The sequence below is a fragment of the Pipra filicauda genome, unplaced genomic scaffold (genome assembly GCF_003945595.2).
Source record: "Pipra filicauda isolate LSUMZ 115617 unplaced genomic scaffold, ASM394559v2 scaffold127_size2900866_pilon, whole genome shotgun sequence".
Classification (NCBI taxonomy): domain Eukaryota; kingdom Metazoa; phylum Chordata; class Aves; order Passeriformes; family Pipridae; genus Pipra; species Pipra filicauda.
Genome location: NW_024103740.1, coordinates 819433 through 845711, shown reverse-complemented (window position 1 = coordinate 845711; position 26279 = coordinate 819433). Strand labels below are relative to the sequence as shown.

The 26279-nt window shown below is 36.8% G+C and overlaps 1 protein-coding gene across 2 annotated transcripts in view; it reads left to right on the top strand.

The window, feature by feature from the left end:
• Positions 1–26279, top strand: part of SNX29 (sorting nexin 29) — a 102415-nt gene that overhangs the window by 7678 nt on the left and 68458 nt on the right. For both annotated transcript variants that reach the window (XM_039390104.1, XM_027743969.2), the window contains exons 3-14: positions 350–402; positions 810–934; positions 3449–3629; positions 4760–4830; positions 5703–5951; positions 7977–8355; positions 9123–9241; positions 11372–11453; positions 11958–12040; positions 20008–20071; positions 21298–21426; positions 25783–25865. In XM_039390104.1, the coding sequence (XP_039246038.1) occupies positions 350–402; positions 810–934; positions 3449–3629; positions 4760–4830; positions 5703–5951; positions 7977–8355; positions 9123–9241; positions 11372–11453; positions 11958–12040; positions 20008–20071; positions 21298–21426; positions 25783–25865 (1618 nt within the window). The remainder of the gene's footprint in view (positions 1–349; positions 403–809; positions 935–3448; positions 3630–4759; positions 4831–5702; positions 5952–7976; positions 8356–9122; positions 9242–11371; positions 11454–11957; positions 12041–20007; positions 20072–21297; positions 21427–25782; positions 25866–26279) is intronic.

Here is a 26279-nt window from a genome sequence, read left to right as displayed (position 1 = left end):
ATTGTAGTACTGGGCTGAATAAGAGCAATGTTCAGTTTTGTGGGTTTTACATTTTACATTTAAACCCCCAAAGTAGTAGTTTCCACTCAATTTTCAATTTAGTGAAGGACCTGCAGGTGTGTTGCTCTGACTAGCAGGGATATATTTGATCTGCAAGAGTAGCCCGTTAGTGGCACATGATGCTGTAGAGCACTTTTTGGTTTCAGGCTGTATTTGCCAATGCTTTATTTTGTGCTGCTTCCTTTTTTTGTTATGATTTGGTTTCTTATATGGAAGAAATTCAGAAAATTGAATTTTTGTCTAGTGTAACAAAAATTTTGTAAAACTTCTTAAACTCGGTTTCTTGCAGTGTCAAATACGGTTTGGAGGAAGAAAAGAAATTGCTTCAGACTCTGATAGCAGGTAAAATAGTCTTAAGAAACTTTTGACATGCTTAGATTATGCATCATAATGACATAAAACATGGCACAGAATACTTGATACATTATATTACATGAAATGTAGGTGTTCTGAGGCTGACATAACATGGCTAACAACCACTCCAGCAGGTGAGGATGATTTCTCAAATTGATTGCCAGTTCTGAATGTATTCTGTGCCCCAGCTTTCGATCATCATGGTGAGACTGTGGGTATAAGTAGATTATCCTGCCTGCAAATAATGAGATTAGTGCATAGAAGGAGTCTTTCACTGTTTATGAGATAATGCTTCATTTTACATTCCCTATTCAGAGATCTGGAATAAACTTGCTGTATAGAAACATGGTTGATTGGTTTTTTTTCCTATGATTTCTTTAAAAATTCTGTTGCAGAGTGACTTGTCTGTGTGCTCAGTTTGAAGCTGTGTTGCAGCACGGCCTGAGGAGGAGCCGAGGACTGGCATTAACAGCAGCAGCAATCAAACAGGCAGCAGGTTTCTCCAGTAAAACTGAAACAGGTAAGTTGTTAATTGTAACTATTTTAAGTAGTTGATGTGTTCAATCAAGTGGTATAATTTCTAACAGAAGTTTTAAGCATTGCTTAAACTGCAGGCTGTAGGTGGGATACTTCATTCTTGGCAGTGTGTTGTAGCAGTGAAAATGATTATTGCTTTCTTATCTAGTTTAACTTTCATACCAAGTTTCTCTAGAAATTTTTGGTGTGAGGCAACTTCTTAACAGTTAAATGATGTGTAGTGGCAAGTTTATTTTGAATTCTGGTAGGGATAAATGTTGTGTAATTGTGCTGTTAAGTTTTTACAACATTTTCATTCTTAACCTTTTCTTACTCCACTTTTTAACTGACATATTCTATTGCATCAGATGTGTTTAACTTCTAAGTATTGATGTAATTTTAGAAAGGAAACTTATATTACTTGTAACTAAAATAAAGACAAAATGCATTCAGACTCTAGATTTAGGGCTGTGTTGTTCGAGTTGTTTTTTATTGTTTTCTCCACATTTAAAGAAAATATTCCTTTATTTTTCTCTTCACCTTGATGTTTCTCTTGGTTTTTAAATCAAAACTATATGAAGATATTAATCAGTTTTGTTGTGAAATTTGACTTTCAGTATTTTTTTTCTTCATCAGGGTACACATAATGAAAAGAGCTTCTTTTTAACTTTTGAAACTCTGTCAAGTGTAACATGTTACACTTGTAAATCCACAGAGTGGAGTTTTGGGTTTTGGTGGGGTTTTTTAAAATATATTTAGTGGTGCTAGAATTGTTAATACACGTTGATCTGCAGTTATAACTTCCAGTGACACCAGACAGCTGCATATAATGGATATTACATTGACACAAAATGTGTAGTTTGATATAATGGTGTTTTTAAATTGCTTCAGCAGTGGACTTGTTCCCTGTGGCAGACAGGGTGAAATGTTGAGCCTTGTGTGCTCACCTTCCTGCTAATGGGTTAGAGCCTCCAGGCTGGGCTTTTTTTGGGAGCTAAAGTAGCCATGCTCTTAAAGAAATTGGTGAGTTCTCCATGTTTGCCTCTTTTACTTAGTAATGGGCAAGAACCTGACACTTTGCTGGTGCTAAATGAACAAGTGAGGCAAATTCAGCTGTTTACACTGTCTTTACAGATTTTTCAGCTCTTCAGTGGGCTTTTTTTTCCCTTGTGTGTACTTGTAATTGGGGATTGGATATTCTGTGGTCTCTCTCAGACTCTGGGTGGTTTCCATCTCTTCAGCAGGCAGTGGTTTGGTTATCTGCAATTGTGAGCCTTACACTTTGGTGCAGGGAATGTGCTTCCCTGTTCCACTCTCTCTGGCTTAGGCAAACAGCATGTCTTTTAATTTGAAGACAATTCTTATGATTTCTTTCCTGTCTGTTGCTAAGGTCGAGGGTGTATGAAATTTTTGATCCTGTGTGTTAGTGGTCAGAAGTACAAAGTTACATCTCTGATTCTTGGGAGTTTAGTAACAATTTAGCTACATGTTCACGTGTATGAGTGTCTTACCTGGGGGCTTGGCAGTGAGGTGATGTGGAGGAAGAGGAGAAAGTCGGGAAGGTTACCTATGGTTGGGGAATGGAAGGAGGAAGAAAACATCAGTTTTAGTCCTGAGGAAGCTTAAGCAATGTGTGGAAGGTCAAGAACAAAAACATGGCTGCTTTGCAGCAAATAGAATGCTGTACAGTGACTTTTTTTTTGTTTTTAATGGAATTGAAGGCTCCCTTGCATTTATCTTTACAAATTACGGTGTTGGGTTGGTATGGTTTTGCTTTTAGTTTTTTTTTCCTTTTCCCTGAAAGCAGTTGCAAAGTATTTCTATATTTATATCACTTTCAGGCACATGAGTCTGGTATGATTTATATCCCACTCTGTCTAGCATAGTCACAGGTGTCATCTTTTTTTTTTAGCACAGTGGGATACTGCTGTTTAGGCTATAAAGTCAGGCTTTGACAATTGAAAAATGAAATTGTTCAGCAGTGGTTTTTGTTTGAAATTTACAGATCCTTCATGACAAGCTGTACTTAATGATTGCCAAACTACAACATATTGTAATCATTTTAAGTTTTACAGATGAATTATCTGGGTTTTTTTGTTGTTTTCACCCTGAGCTCCTAACATTTCACAATCAGCAGTAACATAGAGTTCCAAAGAATTTTTTTTTCTTTGCATAATATATTCTCAGCTGAACACCTGAACCTGTCCTATGGATGAAATAGTCGCTTAAATGTGTTTTTTATGTAAAAGCATGAGATTGAATCCTTTAGTTTGTGTGTTTAGCTTTTTCAATGAAGTTAAAAGTTCTAAGTGCTTAAATAGCCTGAGTCCAGTAGAAATAAATAACCTATTTAACAGAAGAGTTGCACCAAAATGGTAAATGATTCACCTTTGTCCAAAGTATAGGTAGCAAAGTTACCTGTTGGTTTTATAAATTTGCATGTAAATGCATTCAGGTACGAGCTTAGCAGTTTTCTTGGTTGGGTTCTGATTAATAATAGCTTATTATTCAATTGCAGAGCCAGTGTTTTGGTACTATGTGAAGGAGGTTCTGAACAGACACGAGCTGCAGCGCTTTTACTCTCTGAGGGCCATCACCTCAGATATCGGCAGAGGCCGGGCCTGGCTGCGCTGTGCACTGAATGAACATTCCCTGGAAAGATACGTTCATATGCTGCTGGCAGACAAGAATCGACTCAGGTGCTGCATCTGATATCTTTGTGAGGCAGGAAATGTGTTGAAAAATGAAGTACTGAGAATAAAAAAAACCCCAGACAACCAACCGAAAGCCACGGCTGTAATAATACGCCCTATTCATTGCTGTGCTGGTCAAGCTGCTTCACCTGATTCTTTTGTTCATTTTTTAAATTTTTGGCAGCCATTAAGAGGGTGGCTTGTGCCTATGCCAACATGTGACCTGAAACTGGCTTCATTCTACCCCATGAGAATCTATGCTTGTATCCTCACCTTCATTTCCATCCTCTTTCCTAACTCCCTTCCCTGTTCTTTCAACAGTTTTCCTCACTGAGACATTGGCACCATGCTTTGAGGTGCCCCTCTCATTCCATTAAAATTGCAACCTTGAGCTGACCAGTTCATCACTGACCTGTTGCCTTTTGGAGGTGCTCATCGTGTAATTGCAAAGCTCCAGCAGTGAAATAGTGGGGAGCTGCTACCGCAGAGCCCTTGGCAGTGGTTTGGTAACAGCTCCTGAACCTTTTGTTACAGTTACTGAGGAAAACTTCCATTGCGAAATCCTGAAGTACTTTGGAGGTGCAAAATGCATTTAAGTTCACAAACTGAGTCCTACCTTTCTCCTCATACATCTTCAGCTCCTGTTCTTTTTGAAAATTTGAGGTGTTCTCCTTGTTTTATCAGTAACTGTTGAGCTTGATCAAGTCCGGTGGATCCAGCAGAAAGCCATTCTTTCCATTTGCATTGATTAATGGATGTATTGGATAAGGTTATTGCCAGAACTGAGTTTGTTAATTCCTCCTTTTAATTTTTATTTTGGTCCAGTCTTCTGTAGCGTTCTTCCAATATAAAATCAAATGAAGACAAATGAAACAATAAGGAAAATCTGAAAACCATTGTGAGGAAATTAGTGACTTGAATTGCTGTGTCACTAATTACTCTTGTGCTTTTAGCAATACTCGCTCAGTATCAAGAATATCAGCATAGTCTGCACTGTAATGCTATTTCTAAAAAGGCTTATTCCAGAATCCATTGGTGTAATCTTACTTATTTTTTGGAGTTTTCTTGTTTTTCAAAAGTGGAATATATACTCAGTATAGGACTACATATTCTTTTTTTTTCCTCTCAAATTATAGTGTCTTCTATGAAGACTGGTCTTTTATGATGGATGAAGAACGTTCCAGTATGATCCCTACAATGGCAGCTGGTAAAACTTTCTGTTAAATTTTACTGTTCTTGGAAGACTATTGCCTTTTGGGATGTTATATCTATTTCTGGTTGTGAGGAGCTTCTCTGACACACTGCTTATGTGGAGAATGTGTGTCAGAGGCACAGTCAGGGTGAATTGTCAAGGTATTGTGCCAGTTTATGCTGTGAATTGATGGATTGTTAAAATCTGGATCTGGCCTTCCTACAGTTCAAAAGTCTTTCACATAAATGTTTTTACTCTTCAACAGTCAAGGCTAACTTAAAACAAGTGCAATTTGGAGAAAACAAAATGGGCTATTCCTGACTAGAAAAGGGTAATGATAGAATTTTGTAGTAAGATCCAAATTATAGGCAAATACAGGTAAGGAGAGGAGCAGTAAGGAGTGATAACAAATACTTTACTTTTCTAGTGTTTGACCACAGAAGTGATGTTTTACTACCTCTTTTATCCCTTTTTTCAGATACGTGGTCATGTGCTTTGTTCTGCAAAACAAAGTACACAGAAGTTTTTGGTAATAGAATACAGGAACCAACAAATATTGAAGTTGCAGTGAAATGGGTTTAAATAAAAGGTTATAAATAAATGAGTTCACAGTACTTATTGCTTATTTAATGTGCAGCTGAACAGCCATCAAGATGAATTCAGAACTGATTGCATCAGCTTGAACATAATCTAAAAAAGAATGAATGGTACACGAAAGAATAAGAATTCATACATGGAGAACTGTGGGAAATTTTTTGGAAAAATATTTTACATGTCATAGCTTTGTTAATCCTTAGGTTCTATGTTTTTAGCTTTTGTGTGAAGTATGAAGTGTGAACTATAAAGTGCATTTTGGGTTTCTTTTTTCCCCTTTCCCTTATTTGAAGGTCTGAACTCCATCCTTTTCGCCATCAACATCGATAATAAGGATTTAAACGGGCAGAGCAAGTGCACACCCACCGTGTCTGATTTGTTAAAGGAATCCACACAAAATGTAACTTCCCTGTTGAAGGAATCCACACAGGGTGTGAGCAGCCTCCTGAGGGAGATCACTGCCTCCTCTGCTGTCTCCATTCTCATCAAACCTGACCCAGACACTGACCCCCTTCCTGTTCTGCCCCGGAATGTAAATGCTGGTAAGCTTTTAGGCAGTGTTGGTGTCATTCAGAAACTTATCAAATACTGGAGTGTGTTTAAATAACCTTTTAATTTCAACTTAATGCAATATTATAGGGCAAATCTTAAAAATAAGTGTGTGCTGCACATACAAACTAGTTGAGTGTGTAATAAAAAGTATGGAATTTTTTAGAAATGCTGGTGTGAATACTGGATGGTATTTCAGCTTTCTTGCATCACTGTGAGAGGGAGGCTGAAGTGTCCTATTGGTAGGGCTTTGCTTGTGACCTGAATTTCAGTTTCTTATAAGATTAAACCTTGCAGTTCATGATGTAATGATTTTTCATTTTTAATTTATTTTCTTTTAGCACTTTTATCAGTCAGGAATACACTGCTATATACCCATTATTATATATCAGATACAAATCTAAGCTTGTAATCTTCTTCAAGTAGGGCCCCTGTTTACAGTCTGAGTTCCTATGCAAAATGAAATTCCTGGACCAAAATGAAATTTGCTCATATGCTTTTTTAACCTTTAAATGTCTTAGTATTACAACCAGCTTATAGGATGTCAGTTACTAACAAAGACTCAAAGTCTTAATCTCTTATAATTTGAAAAAAATCAAGCAAAATATGATTTTCATTATATATTTTCAGTCCCAAAAATTGCAAAGGAGTATTTTATTATCTTTGTTTCTGGAAATTGAGCTGAAAGATTGTTTTGCTTTGTAAAGGTACAAAACTGCAGGAAGATTTATGTGCTTTTCAATTAAGAAACAAGGTTTGAATTTAGGCATTAAATTGTTTTGGTTATGAGAAAAAGGCAAAAACCCTACGTGTGAAAACTGTCTGGTAGGAAGAGAAGCTGAGATAAAATCTGGTGTTTATTGGCATTTAAAATAGACTTTGTTTCAAAACATGGTTTTTGAAGCAAACTTGTGGTAAAGCTTTTGTTGTTTAGCACTTAAATGAGATTAAAATTGTAGGTGATACTTGACTTGGGATAACTTCGTTAGAATAGAATAGGCTTGCAAGATGAAATAAGACAATAATTGACCATATGCTGCATATGACTCTACAACATAATGTACATTATGTGCAGAGTACATAAAATGTAGAGCTTACAGTAAAATGTCACTTTAAAAAAATGAGTCTCTTCAAATGCCATTATAATGTGGAATGTTAGAGCAAGTCAGATGTTTTCATTAGTCTGTGTTCTTTGTTGGAGTTCTGTTTGCAAGCAGAATGGGTTTTAACATCCTCTTAAAAGTTTGTTTTGTGGATATAGGACAGCTGGATTTGAATTAAACAAAACAGTTTAGTCCTAATGTGAGTTGTCTGGTGAGTAGATTTCTGATATTTCTTAGCGTGCTTCAACTTCAGCTTCATGTGCACATAGGATTTAGTGAGAATAGGTAATAATTTAAAAACAGGTGCTGTCACTGAATAGATCTGATGTAATCTGAGGATTTCAGTGTATTTCTAGACCAAGAGCTAATTACCTGAGGGAAGGAGCAAGTTTAGTTTCTTTTTCTGGGAACTGACTGCTCAATTTTTAGAGTATAGACAAAACTACCTTTATTTGATTGCAAGCTGTGGATTTTGTTCATGTTGTGAGTTTGTTCTTCTTAATTTTTTCTCTCTGGAAGTGTCTCATGTTTTCTCTGTTGGGTAGACATGCTCTTCTATATAAACTAGAATATACATTAGGTGTATTCCATGGGAGAAAGTGACAGGAAGGCTAAATTTTTATTTTAAATTTCATTCTATGAGTTTGTTCAACTTTTTTTTTCCAGTTCCAATCGAATAATGTTATGAATGCACCTCCAAAATGTTTTCTAAAATCTGAATTATGTAAGGCAGATAAAATAAAGATGGTAATTAAAGATTTAAAAGCTTGTGTGTATGGAAAGCTAATGAATGCCTTGTAGATCTAAGTGGCATTTTCTTTACTAAAGTCATTTAGTACATGAGCTCTTATAAGGAAAAAACAGATTTATTATATTGTTTCTTCTAAACTATGTAAAACTTTGTATTGTTACTAGATTTGAGATATAAAAAAGATCGCAAAAAGAAGAAGAGAGTGACCAATATTATCTCATTTGACGAAGAGGAAGATGAGCAAAATTTGGGGGATTCCACAAAGACTCTGATTACAGGAGAAAGCTCAGAGGAGAGCGCAGACAGATCCTCAGTCCTTGCATTGTCCTCATCTGAAAGCACTCTTGGAAAAAATTTGAACGGGAATGAAAGTAACAGTTCGTGGAAGAGCAATTCATTGCCTCACTCTCTCATGAATGGAGAGTACGAGTACCAGAAACTGGATGTGAAGAGCATTGATGATGAAGATGCAGATGAGGATGAGCTGTATGGAAAAACATTAGGAAATAAAGGCACAGAAGGTGAACCTGAAGCTTCTGAAAAGTAAGTAACGGTGCAGGAGCTGGTGGGAAACTGTCCGTGCTTCCCATCCACCCTTCCCTTTTCTGGGAACTGGCAAATTGGCAAATTCTGGGCACTGGCAAATTGATGTGTTGAACTGAACTATAGGTTTTCTCTGCTCCCCCCCCCCCATTCCTGCTCCTCAACCTTTTCCCCCTTTTTTTGTTTTTCCTCGTTTTTTCTTGATCATTGTTTAAACCATTTGGGCCACTGTGGTGGTGATATTTTGCTTCTAAGTTCCACTGAAAACCAAAATTTTGGGAATTAGTTCTCTCATTCTCCTTGAAGTTCTCAGTTGTTTAAATATTTGCATGATACAGCCTGGCTATAATTCTGGCCTACTTGATGTTTCCTTATTCTCATATGATATCAATTCTATTTTGGCTTCACAGTAAAAACATGTATTTTAAGCAGAATAAGCCTGTTACATCAGAGTAGATAGTTAAACAAGAGGATGTAGTTAACCAAGGCAAAACCAAGAGAGAACGAATAATTTTAAATACTAATATGCTTTCTTTTTTTCTGACAAAGAAAATTGTTTGGAGAAAAAGGCAAACACTGTTTGTCTCGTCTGCTTTGGATTGTCTGATCTTTAATGGATTAATGTATGGCCGGCCAAGAAACTGGCAGGCAGATTGAAGGAGAGATTTTTCTTGAAGTAGTATCTCTGGAAGAAATATATGCATTATGAACATGGATATTGACTGTATAATAAGATTGTTTTGTTTGTTTGTTTGTTTTAAATCTAGGACTTATGAGATAGGCACTTGCAACTCTCAGATATGCAGTTGGACTCCTCTGCAGGTCCTTAATGATGACTCAGATGTGCTGTTCCCTGTCAGTGCTGTTGGCTCTTACTCCCAAACAGGTGGGTATTTAATTTGCAGGATTCCAACAACCTTTATAATGGAATTTCTAACATGGGACAATGGCAAGAAATAACAGGATTGTAAGGACATAGAACATACTGCACATCTGGGATAGAAAGGAGTTAACATTCATTCTCGTTCTGAATCAGAATTCTTGATTTGAGTAGTTATTTAGTTGAGGAGGATTTGTCAATGTCAAAAAAACCCTGAGTTTTGTTGGGATTAAACTGTGGTCTTGTATGGTATTTGATTAAAACTTCAGGTATACTCATTTTTTCAGTGACCATTTAAAAACTAATCAGTAACATTAAATAATGTTTTCATTGTAAAATATTTAATTTTTTTGGATATACATTTTGTGCGCCAAGAGTTTAAATGGATTGTTAATTGAAGGCCTGTGAAAAAGTGTAATTCAGTTCTGTAAGTTCACTGATTTAAAATGTGAATCATAAAATAAGGCTGTACTGCCCTCTGCTGTATTTTAAAACGTGTACCTTATAAGAAATGGCAGTGGTTCAAAATAAAAATAGAAAGTAAGTACATTTTCATTTTTTATTTGTGCTGCCACATTTCTCAGTTTATGAAGGAACGGATTTAGAAAACATCACATAGTTTGTGGCATCATGTTCTTTTAAGTTTTATACAGAAACTGCTGGAGAACATCCACAGGTTGAAATCAGGGATACAATTGTCCCTGTTTATGGAGGGTGGTGGTGTGTGGAATGGGAACTCACAGTTTGTTGTGGGAGTTGTAGATGTCACGAGGCACCAGGACTGTGAGCTGGAGTTTGTAGCTGAAATCAAAAGGCAGGAGTCTCAGCCAAGATGGAGACAAATGACCAAAGAGGACAATAACTGTAACAGGGGCTTACTTTTATTGAGAAGATACCAGAGATCCTTGTTTGGTCTCGCTTCATCTCAGAACTGTTTTGGATACAATGCTCAGACTACTAGAGATGATCAACAGATCCCTTCTGGCACAGTACACAGACATTTTCAATTCTCCTGTCTTTCTTTGTGATAACCCCTGTGGTTATCACTCCATCCTGCAAACTGGAGTGATCCAACACTGGGCTGATGAAAGAGATCTTCATCACTTGTAGGAAACAGCAATCCAGGCCCTGCTTAATCTGTACTGTTGTATGTTAATATCTGTGTTTTCAGCTTTAGTCTGTTGCAGTGCTTCAGGGATGTGTCAGGGCATATTATATCTCCATGTAACTAGGAATGAGAACGCCTCAGTCAAAATTCAGTTGCTTGGAACAAAAATGGAGTATGCATTTTAGGAAATGAGCTTGAGTAAACTCTACAACTTAAAAAATTTATTTTCTCCTCCATAGTCTTTCTGACATAACTAATTCCTATTAACTTTTTCCCTAGTATTCCTGCTTTTTAAATCTGTGATATTTAATTGATGATTTTAGGACTGTCTTATAGTAACTTTGTAACCCTTACATAGTGAGATGCAGAAAACATCAATAAAATATGATTTTTGTTTCTTTCCACATGAACTTCCTTAATGACAGGCCCAGTGATGTGTATATTTGGATCCCGACAGTTGTGGATCTGTGGACAGATGCGTATTATTCATGCTTTTTAGACAATGTCTCATCTGTCTGATTCCTGGTGTTTACTACATAGACATAAGGAGCCAGAGAAAAGCCATGGTGCTCTGTTGGGAATACATAAAGGACTGGTGTCTTTGCAAGGTTTCATGTGCTGGGGACTAACCACAAATTCTTCTGCAAGTCACAAACAGATTTGTAATGAGTAGCAGATGCATGTGGAGGTTGAAGTCCTGGGGCTTGCAAAAATAACATCAGTAAGAAGTCTCTTCATAGCTTTGCAACACTGTTAGTGTAAAATGTACATATAAAATGTAGGAATTGTGCAATACTGATTTTTTTTGATGATGGCTGTGTTCCTAAGGGACTTTACAATCCTGCTGGCATTCGGGGTGAATGTGCAGAATCCAGCTTTGGAGAAAGAATTTAAAGTGTTTCAATCTTTAGTAAAGATGAGTATTTCTATTTAAAAATGTAACTACCTTCCTTCTGGATTTGTTTATGTTTTATTTTTTTAAAGTACTGTAAACTGAAGAGAGCTAATGCTTGTGCATTCTACTTTAGATAACTTGGAGAACGGAGAGGGGCATGAACATGTTGTTCATCCGGTAGAACTGGTTCCCAGAAGATCTGATCTCCCTTACAGGTATGTGTCAAATATGTTTTTCTTAAAAAAAAACTTCACCCTGTAGTTGGCAACTTATTATTGTTACCTAATGCAATCAGCTCTGGAAAACCAACTACCCATCTGGGTCCTTGTGCAAATGTTTGGAAAGACAAATGCAAAAAACCTGCCCTTCCCTTTTTGCCTTATTTCATATACTGACCTTCTCCTAATTATCTGGAAGAATTCACATCGTCGTGTCAAATAACAGACAGACTTGGCCTCCTGGTTTTGAAAATAAGTTTTATTTTGGGTTTTATGTTATTTTTTCTTTTACTATATTCTCCATGACCTGCTAATTTGGAGGTTTTTTGTGTGTATTCTTAAATCAGGCTCCCAGGAGATGCATTAAAGGATAGTTAAACCTAAGTTATTAAATATGGGTGAATAGCATGACAGTTCTAGTTTCTGGAATGGTTTTTTTCTTAAGATTTGAATTTAGGATTTTGTTTCCATTTATTGATTATTCTGTACTTTTATGACTAGAGTGGAAGTCAGTCCTCCAGCACAAGTGAATACTTTAAGCAGTATGTTGCCTTCAGCCACCGTGCCAGAATCCATGACAATTAGTAAGTACTTCCTTGATGTATCTAGATTGATGGAAATAACTTTGAAAGACCTATAGTTCTTTCTATTTTTATTTCAGTAGGATCTGTTTAGAGAGGCATAGAGCACTTCACTTCTGATGTGCTGGCCACATTAGAAAGAACTGCTCTAAAATGATGTTTGTATTGGCAGATCCCAGGTTAGGGTTCATTGCAACTGCTATATCCTTGTAGTAGATGTGGCCTCACTAGTTAAATGAAAAACAATGATTTAATTTGATTAACATCTTTAAATGTCTGCAAGCTCTGAAAATTATTTTTCCTGCTTTCATTTATGCTTAGTCAGAAAAAACCAAACACAGAATTCTTTCTATGTACACTCAGTCTGTGATTTTGATATGAAAATCTGTTCCAAACATAAACATGGGCTTTCATATGCAAAAGCTTTAGTTAAGATGAAGGTGGAGAACAGTCAAATTTTCAGTAGTATTCAGAGTAGAACTAGACAGGATAAAGTAGCCTTTGCTGTAGAAGTAGATTAATAGAAGCACAGGCAGATTGTTTACCCCATCTTTAATCTATTTTCTTGTAGAACAAAGACTTAGTTCCTAAACTGACTGTCCAAACACGTGAGCCAGTATGTGTTGATGTTCCTCACAGTACAGAATGTTCTGTAACTGAACTGGCTTTGTTCCTAAAGCTCTTGGGTGCGTGTTTGTTTCTTCTTTTAAATTTAAATGTGTACAAGTTTTAAATTATGACATTTGGGAAGTTAGAAGTGATGCAGCCAAGATTCTTTACTGAAACCGAATCATGAAACCAACAAAATGGGTGAACCCTTAAAATATTCTAATCTCATTTTTTGAAGTCATGTTCAAGTGCTGTCTGTGTCAACCTGTGGTAAAGGAGGTAGACCATGCATTTTCACTGGCCAAGGTTCCAGGCTCTGGCATTGGTCTGCTGGCTGAGCTTTACAAAGCTGAAAAATCCTTTCTTGCAAAGTCCTTCACGAAGTGGGAAACCAGTTTGAGACGTAACTGAAGGTGTAGATGGAGTTCCTGTTGCTAGTTACCGTGCTACCTGGTCATTAGATGTTCTCTGCTGATGTTATTACTACGATATCCTTTTGTTCTTACATTTTTATTTTATTTTTTGGGTTACAGCGTTTCAATAGGAATGCTTCTGGTGTTGCTGCCCTCTCTTGATTCTGTTGTTTTGTAGGTGTCAGGTACCAGCAGGGGCCGCAATTGGTCTCCTTCAGTTGCTCAGTTAGTTCCGAGGTGTAGGTAAGACAGCTATAAAATAGAAAGAAAATCTTCAGATTTTCAGTTCTTGGTACTTGGCAATTTGTAAATGAAATGGAAACACGGGATCAACAGAAGCATGCACGCTGTCATTAGTTTCCCATTTCAGAGAAGGCTTTGGGGGAAGGAACTGGGGGAGGGAAGCATTTCAAAACCACCTACAAAGCTAGTGGGACACTTAGTAAATAATCATAATTATAATCAAAATTCAGATGAATATGCATTAATAGTATTAGTCAATACCTGTATAATAGCTGATCCCAGATACACTCAATAAAAATGCTTTTTTCAAGTTTGTTGTTATTGGTCGTAGATTCTTTGTACAGGAAGAAGTCAGTGCTATGACAGAGTCAGACACTGAAGCTCTTTTTCTCTATTGCAATTAGCAGAAGAATTATTAAATGGTGAGGCTTATAGCTTGGTTGCATAGCAACTGATTCTAACACATCAGGCAAGAAAAATGGAATGCAGTAGTGCAGTGAGAAAAGCTGTGAGGTCTCCAGTGACTGGATTTTTGTGCTTCATACTTCTGGAGACAAAGCCTGAAATTAATTTTTTAAAAATTTTATTCTTTTCCTGCTTCCTTCCCGACTTACTAGTATAGTACTAACCTTTTCTTACTTCTTTTGATATGCAGGCTAGAAAATTATATTGTGAGAAGCTGTAATTTAAAATTTCTGCTATTTTGAATTATTTTCCTGAATTTGCATTTGTAAGGTATAGGTTAGCTCAGCAGCAGATACAGCTCAAAAAATACTAATACCACTTAAGAGAAATCAAAATCCATAGAGTTACTTTTGCTGTGTATTTTAGACATCTTTTGAAAGCTTGCCCTACTTTACAGATCATTAGGTCTTAGAACCAATTTTATTAAGAATTAAGTTTTCAAGAAGTTTTATATATATGTATCTATTATGTACATTTCCAATTTTTTAAAAAATTATATTTATCATATTTGGATCACAAACGTCTCTGTCTGTTCCAAAGTGTTGCCATTGAAAGATTATATTTTCAGCATTGTTTTGGTGGAAAACAATCTGTCCTACCAGCACAAGTCTCCTCGTTCTGTTTTTGCAGTGGAAAAAAAAGAAGTTCCAAAACTTTCATTTGAGGAGGATGCTGCTTGGGTCCTTCTTTACAGGGTTCTTTTATTATAGTGCTATTTTTAGTAAATAATTGGTAATTTAGTTTTTCCGCTCTCATTCTCTTCAGTTTTTTAAATTGGTATTGACCACAAAGGTTAGCAAAGGTTGGAGCTTTGTACGTCATTCCATATTTTTTCATGTATTCTTGAGAAAGCCCCCGTTTTTTCACAATCACCAAAGAACTTTACTGAATAACCACACCTACGTAGTATATTTTTATCCTGGTTGTGTAAGTCAATAGGGTGCATGTGTTTGTACTTTCTGTGTCCTCTAAACAGCTTCTGACCTGGTCTGTCACCTGGTTGCCCCTGGTCACTGACAGGTACTAAATTCTCGTGACTTCTTTGAAAGCACAGCTGTGGAAAGAGGGTGTTTGTATTTCATTGGTGAGGGCAAAACTACAGTTCATCTTAGACTTATTTTTGATCAGGACCCTTCTATGCAGTAGAAGGCCAGCACTGGATTGTCTAATTTGTTTCTTACTAATATTTGCCCTATGAATAGTGACATGACAGGATAATATTTACGGGATTCTTGAGCACTAAATAAAGTCTTAACAGCCAGTGTTCATGCAGGCAGCTTAGGGAGCATAAAGCTCTTCATGTCTTTAAAGGTCAGACTTCTGATTTAGGATGTAACTAGTCTGCTGGAAGTTTTGTTTGTCTCTGAAAATATCTGTGTAAATTTGCACTCAGGAAAATAAAAAAAAAAAAATAAATCATTCCTGGAGACTGCTCCCAGCCCACCCTGATAGTTTGTGTGCAGGATTGCAGAGGAGTTCTGCATGACCTTGTGTTCTCTGAGAGATGATTTCACTTACAGCTCATTCTTCATAACAGGTGATTGCAAAACATACTTATCCACTTTTGGGCTAAACAACATAAGTTGTGAAACTTATGACTTTTCTGGAGGTTGCTGGAAAATTGACAGGTGTTTCTTAAAGCATAATGTATTTCATGCTCTGAAGGTGACCTTATAAAGAAAGACATAGTTTGGAATTACTGGTTTGCACATGGGAATCCTTTTTTCAAGAAGTTGTTGCAAAAATATCCCCTAAGGTTACATAATATGAAAGTCTTCACTGGTTTTCTTATATCTGTCTTTACAGAACTCTGATTATCACTTCATTTTTAGATATCTTAGTGTTGAAGGCTGATCCTTAATAGCAGTAGTGTATCACTTTTTGTTAAAGGTACTTTAGAGAACATAAATGTCATGTCAAGCACAAGGCAATTCCGAAGTAGGACATAAAGTCTAACATCAAACACTTTCATGAAGGAAGAATACTTGGCTGTCCTCCTACTGTTTTATTAAAAAAAAAAAAATAGAAGAGGGGGGAGAAAGATTGAAGTTGTGAAGTCCAGAAGTCAGAAAACGCCAAATTTATGGTTACTGCTACAACCCTGACTTTTTTTTTTTTTTTTTAAATTTATTCCCTTTTCTAACCCACACAGTGTATGAGACATAAGTCTGCTGGAAAAATTAGGTTATGATCATACACTCATCTTGGAGGCAAGCATAACAGGCAAAAGCTTATGAACTGTGGGTGCTCTGGCAGGTTTGAAGTGAACCTGCCTCGGTGTATGATACTGGATTTACTTTGTTTGCATTCAGCTGACTGGTCTGACATGCTGCTGAAATCTTTCCAGAAGCATAAGTGAAAGTCATAAATTGCAATTTTTTGAAAGTTTTAAATGTTATACCTGAATTAAATAGGATGGTGCCCTTTTAGTTCTATTCAGTTCCTTGCATCAAAAGATCATGAAATTAAAATTTCTGGCTTTTTCTTGGTTACTTTTTACTTATTTAATTACACCAATACTGTTTTGCTCTTTTGTATTTATTGTGGATGGAGAGGCTAAAGAAGTGTTGATGATAAATTGTATAGTTCTTGTGTTTGTTTTGAGAAATTACAGAGAATATGACTCCTTAATACTCATCACTTCAAGAAGAAACAACATAAGTATAACCCTGCTGCTTGGGTAGGCACAGGCTGTACCAGCCTCCTGGGAACTCTGGTTTCTTAGCCAGACCAGTGGTTTGTGGTGAGCTTTCCTCCACATCTCCACTGGTATCTGTAATTGAACTAAATTAGCAAGGAATAGTGAGTGTGAGGTGTGTTTTCTTTTGTGATCCTAGATTAAGCATTGATTTTTTTCCTGTATGTGATAATGAAATTTGGAGTTTCTGCTTGGTTGTGTCTCTATAGTGTTGTCAATTCCATAACTCTCAGAAAAATGAGGCAAATGGAAATAGAAAAGTATTTTAACATCTTCTATTTCAAGAATCTTTTTTCTTCTTTTTTTGCAAACCATGGCCTGTAACAGAATCTTGCTTTTGTGCTCTGCTTTTGTGTGTGTGGGAGAGGGGACTGTGAGAAGGTGGGATTTCAGGTCTCCGCTCATGCGGAAGATTCTGGATGGAATAAGGAAAAGAAGATTAAGTTATTAGGCAAGTTAAGGTTACAGTTTAAATAGGCTGGTAAAAATGACAAAATGGAGACAATTTATAATAGCTTCACAGTTTAAATGTTAATAAATGAGTACGCATTAAACCCCTGAGTATGCACACAGGCAATTATTGCAGAGTAGGCACCCCAGAGTAAGTGCAGAACCAGCACTGCAATAACTTGTCTGAGTAGCAACAGCTTTAATTTATTCAGTTAGAGACATAATAGCAACTAACTGTTGATTGTGCATTATCATGTTTTAATGACACATTTGAAATATTTAAAATACCATTGGCGTGATGCTTTCTTGAGGAGGATTCTGAATTCAACCTTGTAGTTCAGGATCTTTATTTTGTTACAGAGTGTTACTGTACTAAAAGGTCTCAGTGGATCCTTTTGCTTGTGTTATACATTTATATAACACTTCCTGGATTGTTCTGTTTTCCTCATCCTTAGAGCAGTTGTTTGTCTCACAGATAGGCTGATGGATTGTGGTCCATTTTGACATTTTGGCAACATTGCATATTACATTTTCAGGACTGTTACAACCCACCAATTGTCCACTGCCAAAAATTCCCACCAAAAAACCCCAAACAAAAACCTCTCAAAATCCCCAACCTTTCCAGTCTGCCCTCAAAGTGGCAGTGTCTCATCATGACTAAAATAATACTAATAGTGTATTGAGTTTCATTATCACCAAATTTGATATTTTGTAGCTAAATACAATAGTTAAATCTCAGAGTGTAGGGTTTGGTGTTTTTTTTTTTATTTTGTTCCCCCACCTCACCCCTCCCAACCACCCCCAAATTAGTGGTAGTCAATCAAAGCTATTACAGACCATCTTTTGAAAAATAGTGATATAAATAAAGGAGCACAGCGTATTTTGTCATATATAATCTTTCAATTCTAAGTTTTTCTACAGTTCCTGTGTAAATTACAGTGGTTACCTGGACACTTCGTTGCCATGTGAACTTTACTCTTGCCAGAAAGGATATTCCACCTTTTACTCCTTGTTATCATTAACTAGAAAGGTGTTCTGCCTTTGCTGATTCTGCTGTGTGCCTTGTGCCAGCAACAGCTTAAACTCAACAGTAAGGTCACTTGGCCACTGCTTGTGTGAAAAGAAAAAGAAATACATCCCCAATTTTGAGCTGGGTCAGGTCCTGCCAGGACAGTGTGTGTAGAAACACCAGTGCCACAACAAGGGAGGTGGTGGCAATGATGGAAAAGGCAACTGGAATGTCCTTTTTGCTGAAAACACAGCCTTAGGAGGACTGGTTAAAGTGCCCATGTAATTGCAGCTTTGGTTTTGAATATGAGAAAGCAAAAGTTTCCAGATTTTTTTTAATGTATGCTTGTATTTAATATCCACAAATTACACTTTTGGCTTTTCTGCAAGATTTGGATTTGTTTTCTTTTTTTTTTTCTGTAGAAAAATAATTATTCTTTCTATTATTCTTTCTATGCTGAATTAATGAACTGCAAAATCCCCCTAATGACCTACTGAAATGTTTCTTGCTAATGTCAATTAGTTCTTAAGCTGTAATATGGATAATATGAAATGAGTAGCAAAATAATCATCTACTTTCTTCATGGCCAAAGAAGCAGAAATGTTTTGGAAAAAGTCTAGCATGGAGAAATTTGGGTTGGCTGATTTCAGATGATAGGAGAACCCTGCTGAATCCTGGGATTAACCTGGAGGTTACCAATGCCAGCCTGGAACTGTGGTGTCTGCAGCACTGACTGATACATTGGATTGACATGAATCCTTCATGTTTTGGCTGCTCCTAAATTTAGCAGATTTCATCTGGTCCACAGGACAATGTTAAGTTTTTCTTGAATGGGCAAAAATTTCTGTAACTGTAGAAAATACTAAGAAAGATATGGGTAAATTAGTGAACTGAATGTAAAGGGCAAAAAGTTCTCCACTGGCTTTGCTTGCTGGAAGAAAACAAGTAGTACCAGTTCTGTTGGTATGTTTTCAGTAAAAGCACACAAAATTTATTGACAAATTTGTTGAATACTTGCAAAACAGAGCTGGTTGATTTATTATATATAAACATGAGAGCATTTCATTTAGCTCTTGGGAGGGATGTTTTAATATAATTGTGTCCTTGCAGCACTCATAAAATTGTTGATTAATATATGTGAAATTGTTAGTGCAATTGTTAAAAAAAAATCTGGTTTAGGATGATATGTATCCGTCCTGATGATTGCTAGAAGCCACGGAAATCTCTGAAGACCTCTTTTGTTTCATATATTCATGCAAGATCTGGAAGTCAAAATCTATAATTTTAGATTAGATGATAAGGTCCTAATATTTTTCTCTAAATTTATAGTAAGTAGTCGTGGTGCATCTGTACAGTTACATGGTAAAACCTTTACTAAAACCTCAGCAGAAGGACTCCAGGTGAGGCAGTGCTTTGAGCTGACACTTTTCTGTATGGTATTTGGCTTTTCTGGTATCATGTTAAAACCTAAAGAAATCTTTAAAAATTCTAAAATTCTGTCAGTTGGGTTTTTTAAAATTTTTATTCTTGATTTAATGACAGAAAGTATTTTTAAGGTATTTTTAAAAAATAGAAAGTTTTTTATAGGAAATGACAAGATTCAGAAATCCTTGAGCTTGAGAAGAAATGCCATGAAGAAGCAGTGACATTCTCTCTATTCCCACCTCCCTGTAATGGTGATATTTCCTGTGCCAGAATTTGTAGGAAGGAAAAGAAGCAATTTGAAGGAGCTGAACGAGTACCAGTGTATGTCATTAATATGCACAGAGTGAAAAGGTGCATTCTGCAATACAGCTGTGATTAAAACAAACCAGCTGCACCCAGGGCACACTTGTAAACATTGGTATTAAAGCCAGATGCAGACTCATTTGGTTTGATCAATTCTTCTGATACGGTGTTAAATTACCCCGGTTTTGAAAGATTGCTCAAATTAGTGATGAGATTGAGAGCATTTTTATGTGCTTTGCTGAATAGCAAATGGTGTTGGCATCATTTGGAGTGTGTTGCCTGTGTACATGACTTCTAGATCTGAACTGAGCAAAGTGCACACAGACATTGAATCTTTTTTCTCCCTTCTCTTTAGATGAACTTCGTCAAGCTATCGTGGCCATGATGAATAGGAAGGATGAACTGGAAGAGCAGAATAGGTAGTTTTCTTTTTTAAGTCAAGAGGGACTGTAATTAAAAAAAATAAATCTGTTCTTTAATACAAGCTGTCCTTTATGTGAAGCTATACATAATTTTTGTGTAATCTTTTTGATGTATGTGTTATTTTTCTGCGAAAGGTAAACTTAATACTTCACTATTTAAATGTCGATACTGAAAGTAATGTTTTCAGGTCAGCTTCTTCCTTTGAGTTAGTTTAGTTTAATCACAGATAAATCTTTGTATTTTGGCAGCTTTTGCAGTTGCAGTTTTTTCAAAACCAAAACTTACAACCAAAAAATTCTGAAGATTTCTTAAGACAACTTTCCAAATGAGCAGAAGTTTGTCCTTTTACAAATATTCCGAAAATGTCTTTTTTCCCCCTTCTGGTTTAGAACTGATGTAGGATGGCTGACAGTGTAATGCTGAAAGTGGCTTTCGTTTGTGAGGGTCTTTATGTTCACTTGGGGCAAAATGATGAGGTAAATGTAAAAATGATCAGTCTCTTATTTAAAATGCCATCAAACCTACTTTGTATTTATTTAGTTTATTTAGACACATGTTTAGATGAATGAAAGTACAAATGTATTCGATGTTTGGTAATTTACATTTTCCTATAGATGTTTTGGGACTTCTAATGCTGTGACTACCAACTGATTCTATTTTCCTGCCTCCTGTTCTTCCTACTCCCATAATTGCAAGTTATTGCCCCGTTCAGCTTTGTGTTTTTTGGCAGAATGCTTTGGGTTTTTCCATTATACATCATGCTGACCTTTGCTATCTCATCAAAGGCTTTACACAGAGATCTGTAGCAGAGACATGTCTGTCTCCTGCCCTTGCTAGTAAATATATTGCTTATAGATTATTCCTGAGATATATGGACTTGCACTGAAGCAGTGAAAACACATTATAAACTTTTTTAAATAGTAAATTCTTTCTGTGTGGTGGTGCAGTAGATCCCATAATAGATTGTGCTTTGGGCATGTTGATGAGATTGTAATAGAAATTAATAGTAAGCATTTACAACTGCTCAGATTGGGTCTATTTCCTTGTAGCTTTTCATGTCTTTGTATAATCAAATCACGTGAATTTATTCCATCGAATAATGAAATTTTAGGATTGCATTAATGGTGTCATTCAGGCAACCTACTCTGTGATTCCTAGAATATACTCTAACTACTAAATAGTGTTTGCAGGGTTCAAACCAGAGGCTGTTGCCTTCTTCCAGATCCCTGCGAAATCTGCTGGATGCAGAGATGGAGCTCTCAGCAGCACTGAGGCAGGAGATGGACAACTGGAGAAGGAAAGTAGCAGAGCAGGAAGAGCGACATGCCACCAAAGTCCAGGCCTTGGCACGGTAAGAAGGGCTGAAAAGGTCTCAAAAAGTAACTGCAGTGGAACAAGGGCATAAAAAAGTCTGCATGCAAGAAAAATGATTTTTTTTTTCTTCCCCCAAAATACACAAGCCGGATTGTTGGGATTCTAGCTGTCAGATCTGGAGCCAGTGTGGACTTGTTTTGGAAGCTGTTTCATTTTAATATTGCTCCACAGTGTTTTCTTTGGTAGGTGGTTTATGTAGTACCACACTGAGATTAGTTTGGGGACCCCTCTGCTCCCAGCAAGTTCTTACTCCAGTGAGTAGCAACTCAGTAAGTGCTGAGTGGTCCTAGTGTCAGTTGAAATTAGTAGGAATATTTGTGTCTTTATTTATTGCTTTTAGTTATATAACATATGTCAGTGCTGACACAGATACCCTTCTGTATGTGCCCTCAGGTGTGTAAGCAGTAAAGAATGGATTATCCATCCCTTCAGTGGCACTTCCATCTGATCTGTCTTTCTCCTATTGGATTACTTAAGCATGACTTCATTTTCCATGAGCTGATGCTTTCTTGTCCTCTTGGCAGGTTTTCATGGCTGAGCATCACGAGCAACAGTTGTTGCCAAACATTATTAACAAACAAGTACCAATTTCTGAAGTGGTGCAGCTGTTTTCCCCTAGCTCCAGGAAGATCAGCTGCAACAGGTTGCTCAGGACCATTCCCAGTCAGGTTTTGAACATCCCCCAGCCCCTGTGGGCAGTGTTTTCAGCAGTTTTGCTGTTGCCTTTCTTTGCCATGAAGGGTGTGTTACTGACTTGTGGTCAGCTGCTTTTCCACCAGGACTCCCAGATCCTTCTCCATGGAGCTGTTTTCCAGCCCCTCAGCATGAATAGGTGCCTCAGGCTATTCCTCCCCAAATGCAGGACTCCACGTTTCCCCTTGTTGAACTTCATGGAATTTTTCTGAGTCCAATTCTCCAGCCTGTCCCAGTCCCTCTGAACGGCAGCACAACCCCCCTGTGTATCAGCTGCTGCCCAGTTTTGTGTTGGCCGTGACCTTGCTGATGTTGCACCCTGGCCCAGCACCCAGGTCATTAATGAGGGTGTTAAACAACATTGGCCCCAGTAGTGATTTGCCTTCAGCTTGACTTTATGCCACAGCTCTACTGAAAGAATTGTAACCCTCCCCTCATCTAAATGTGATTTAGCTTAAGAAAGACTTTCGAAGGTAAATGCTGCTGTAATAGTTTGATTTTTCTTACAATTCTAAATAATCTCTAGAGTAAACTATGATGTGTAAGTTCTTGGGGATGATTCACATATATAGTAAACAACAAACCCATCCCAAGAGTTAAATAGGAATAGTAATCTGGACCTTATCTCAGAGAGAAGGCTTTGTTTTCTGCATGCACAGGCTGAGTGCTCAGTGTCACTGAAGTGCCACAGCTGAAATTCCTGTAAGCTTTTTATTGAAAATGATAAATATAAAGCTTTCTTAAGGAAAAAAAAATATTTAGAACACTACTAATTCTGCTTTTGGTGACACATCAAACCAAACTACTCACTTGAGGTAGGGAGAGATATGGGTAAGTGGGTTTGACATTCATGTGCTGTAAGGCAATAGAGACAATGCAAATACTTCAGTATTTAATATTCACATTTCAGGTTCTAGGAACTGTGTATTCGTGTTTCTTTGACTCACTTCCCCCACAGTTTTAGAATTTGCAGTGACATATGGGTGAATCAGATATTTGTCATGCACATACCTTTTTAAAGAAAAGATAAGGAGCTTTTATAACAAGATCTGAAGAGATGCTCACTTAGACTAACTAGTTATTTTTAAACAAGTTTATGTAATTTCTGTTATTGTTACCGAGACTGGGTATGTTGTGTTGATTGCTCTTCTGACAGTCAGTTTGCCTTGTTGTGTGATAAAAACAGTGTTGGGAGCTGCTTAGGTACAACAAATTCTTGTGTCACCAGTTACTATGGACTTGGGATGCATTTCTTTAATGATTCATTGCAACTCATTTTCTAGCCTACTAACATTGCATATAGTTATTTTGGAATATAGGTTTTCCTTCTAATTTTTTTTATCAGTTCACTTTGTACACTGTAGGTGATGCTGCTGCAATAGTAAGGGTAGTAAATTTTTTTAATAAATAATATTTTAAACCAAGGAGTTGGGCAAGATGAATAATCAAAAGAAGTTGAAGTAACAAAAAGTTTGCAATTGCTCTGTGAGTGCATAATCCAGTAGGTGAATAAGAGGAAACTAAGTTTTAGATGTTTTGAAGTAGAGAAACCTCACTGTTTATGTTGAGAACAATTGATCATGTGACCAGAGTAGAAAATTTTCCTCACTTATAAAATTCTGAATATTTTAAGGCAAGGGAAATCATTCAGTAAGAATCTGACTGTTGTCATTTGATGAATGAATATTTTTCACATTATGAGATCTGATATTTATGTGTGTCCCCAAAGCTCTTTTGAAGAATTTGACATAAATGCCTTCCTGGAGGCTTTGAGAACACAAATTTCAGTGACACATCAGTCAGTGCTGAAATGATGGCTTCTGGATATCTGCAGTTACTCAGCTGGTCTCCTGGACTCTCCAGAGAGTCTCTGCTCTCCTAGACAAAATGCTGGCTTACTGAGAGAAATTTTTACCAAGTTTACAAAGTTCTCTTTGAAAAATAGAAAAAATCTTAGGTAATTTCAGTTTCAAGTAGTGATAATCTCATTCTTCCGTGTGAAAAATTTGAATAGCTCTTTCATAACAGTTATTATATTGTTTCAAAAGGAGCAGTCTCAGTGTTCAACCTATTTCCCAGTCTTCTGATAGAATAGACTCAATAGACTCTGTAGTATTATGTTGTCAGCTGGTTCTTTGTTGGTTTTTTTTGTCCTTATCAAAGAACCTTTCTCAAATTCATGGACATATTGTGCCAGTGGCTTCTTGGCAATACTAAAGATTTTTAATTGAGATTCCTTTTTCTGTATGGAATGCTATTACATCCCTTTGCAAGGCAAAGAAATTTATTGAAGTTGACTGTGAAATTGGATAATCTCAGATTGCATATCCTTAGACTATATTCAGCAGTGTTGGAGGAAAGCATAATACAAAGGACAGGCTTTGTAGCAAGAAAAGCAGATAGAGAAGATGAAAATGCACCGTGGAGGGAAATGGGGGATGAGAATTTTGGCTATACTTTGTCTTCTATGCACCTTCTGTTTACTGTAGATTCTGTCACCTAATTTGCCTCCTCTTATCTACTGTCTATATTACTTAAGCCACATTGCATTTGGATTTGGCATTTTATATTACTCTGTTTTACAACACTTCATTCACAGCCACAGCCCTTCAGTGATGGGTGAAATGGTGTGTTGTACATCTTGAAATGATTCCATCACTTCCCCTAAGCAGCTTCTTAGAGAGAGGAAAAAATATCTCTTGTTTGTGCTTGTGAAAACTAATTTGAATATTCCTATAATAAATGACTTTTTCTTCCTGCTTAGTTAGTTGGTGATATGTCACAAGTGACAAAAACATTTTATAAAAAGAGTGAGATACAAGATAATCAATTTAATCATATTTAGTAAGGGATGAAGGAGCTTCTTCTGGGAGGGAGCAGGAAGAAGTGGAGATTGGTTTTATAATATAAACTCATTATATTGTGTATAGTTCCACTTCTGTTGATTAACACTGAATAAAATTGGGGTTGCATAGTTCAGAAAGCTGATTTGAAATCCATAGAAATATGAATATAGTACCAGTCAAGGCTTCTTATATGAGTAATGTGGCATTGCTCACAACAGCAGTTTATTTGTGTGTGTGTACATATACATAATATATGTATATTTTGTGTGTGTATGTGTATATAATATCATAAGGACCATCAAACATATTTGCACGTGTTTCTGAATACTTCTAATTCTCAAATAAATTCCCATAAATAAAATGTCTGCCTTTGTGTTTCATCTGTTTCCAGCTTTCTGTGATCTGTTACATGCCCAGGGTTCCATCACACCTGGCAACAAATGTCCTTGTCTAGTATCCCATCCTTATGTTTTAATTGATTGTTGATTTAGAGAGAGTATATCATTTGTTTGCCATCAATATAGCATAATATAGAAAATCTAGATTAAACAGTTAATGAAAGTTTCTGATTACAAGATAATCTGTTTCACTGATGTGTTTATGTGATCCTGGAAAACTAGTTTTCCTGATACTCTGCTGTAAATGTATTATTAATGTGTAAATCTTCCCCCCCCTCACTGGGGTGACACAACTTAGGTAAAGCTTATAACAGATAGTGTGTTTGTTTCCACTGAAAAGGGCTTTCATCTATTTTGAGAAACCAATAATATTTATTCTGTTCTTTTTATCAATAGAGAAAATGAGGTGCTAAAAGTGCAACTTAAGAAGTATGTAGGAGCTGTCCAGATGCTCAGACGAGAAGGTCAAACAGTGGAAGGTAAGGATAACATGAAGGGGGAAAAAAATCCATGCACGGGGTTTGGTTTTGTGGATGCTGCCATTGAGAGAGAGTATATTGGAGGCATAGGGATAGGAACCAAATGATGGAAGTGACTCCTGGACTTGTAGAGAAACGACTGAAACAGTTCCCAGTGCTTAGACCTGACTCTGATTACAAGAAGCTTCTTTTTTTCCCCTGATTGATCCTGGAATGAATCTTATTAGACAACAAACCACCCAGTCCTGTGCAAGCCCTGGTCTTTAACCAACTCTTCAGCCACACCACACAATCCTAGTGTGACTGGGGACAGGGTTTGTGCTTCCACGTGCTGCCCAGTGTGACCTGAGCTCTCCCCCTGGGGGAAAATATCAGCATCTGGAAAGACAAGAGTTCTGTTTCTGAGAGAACTGT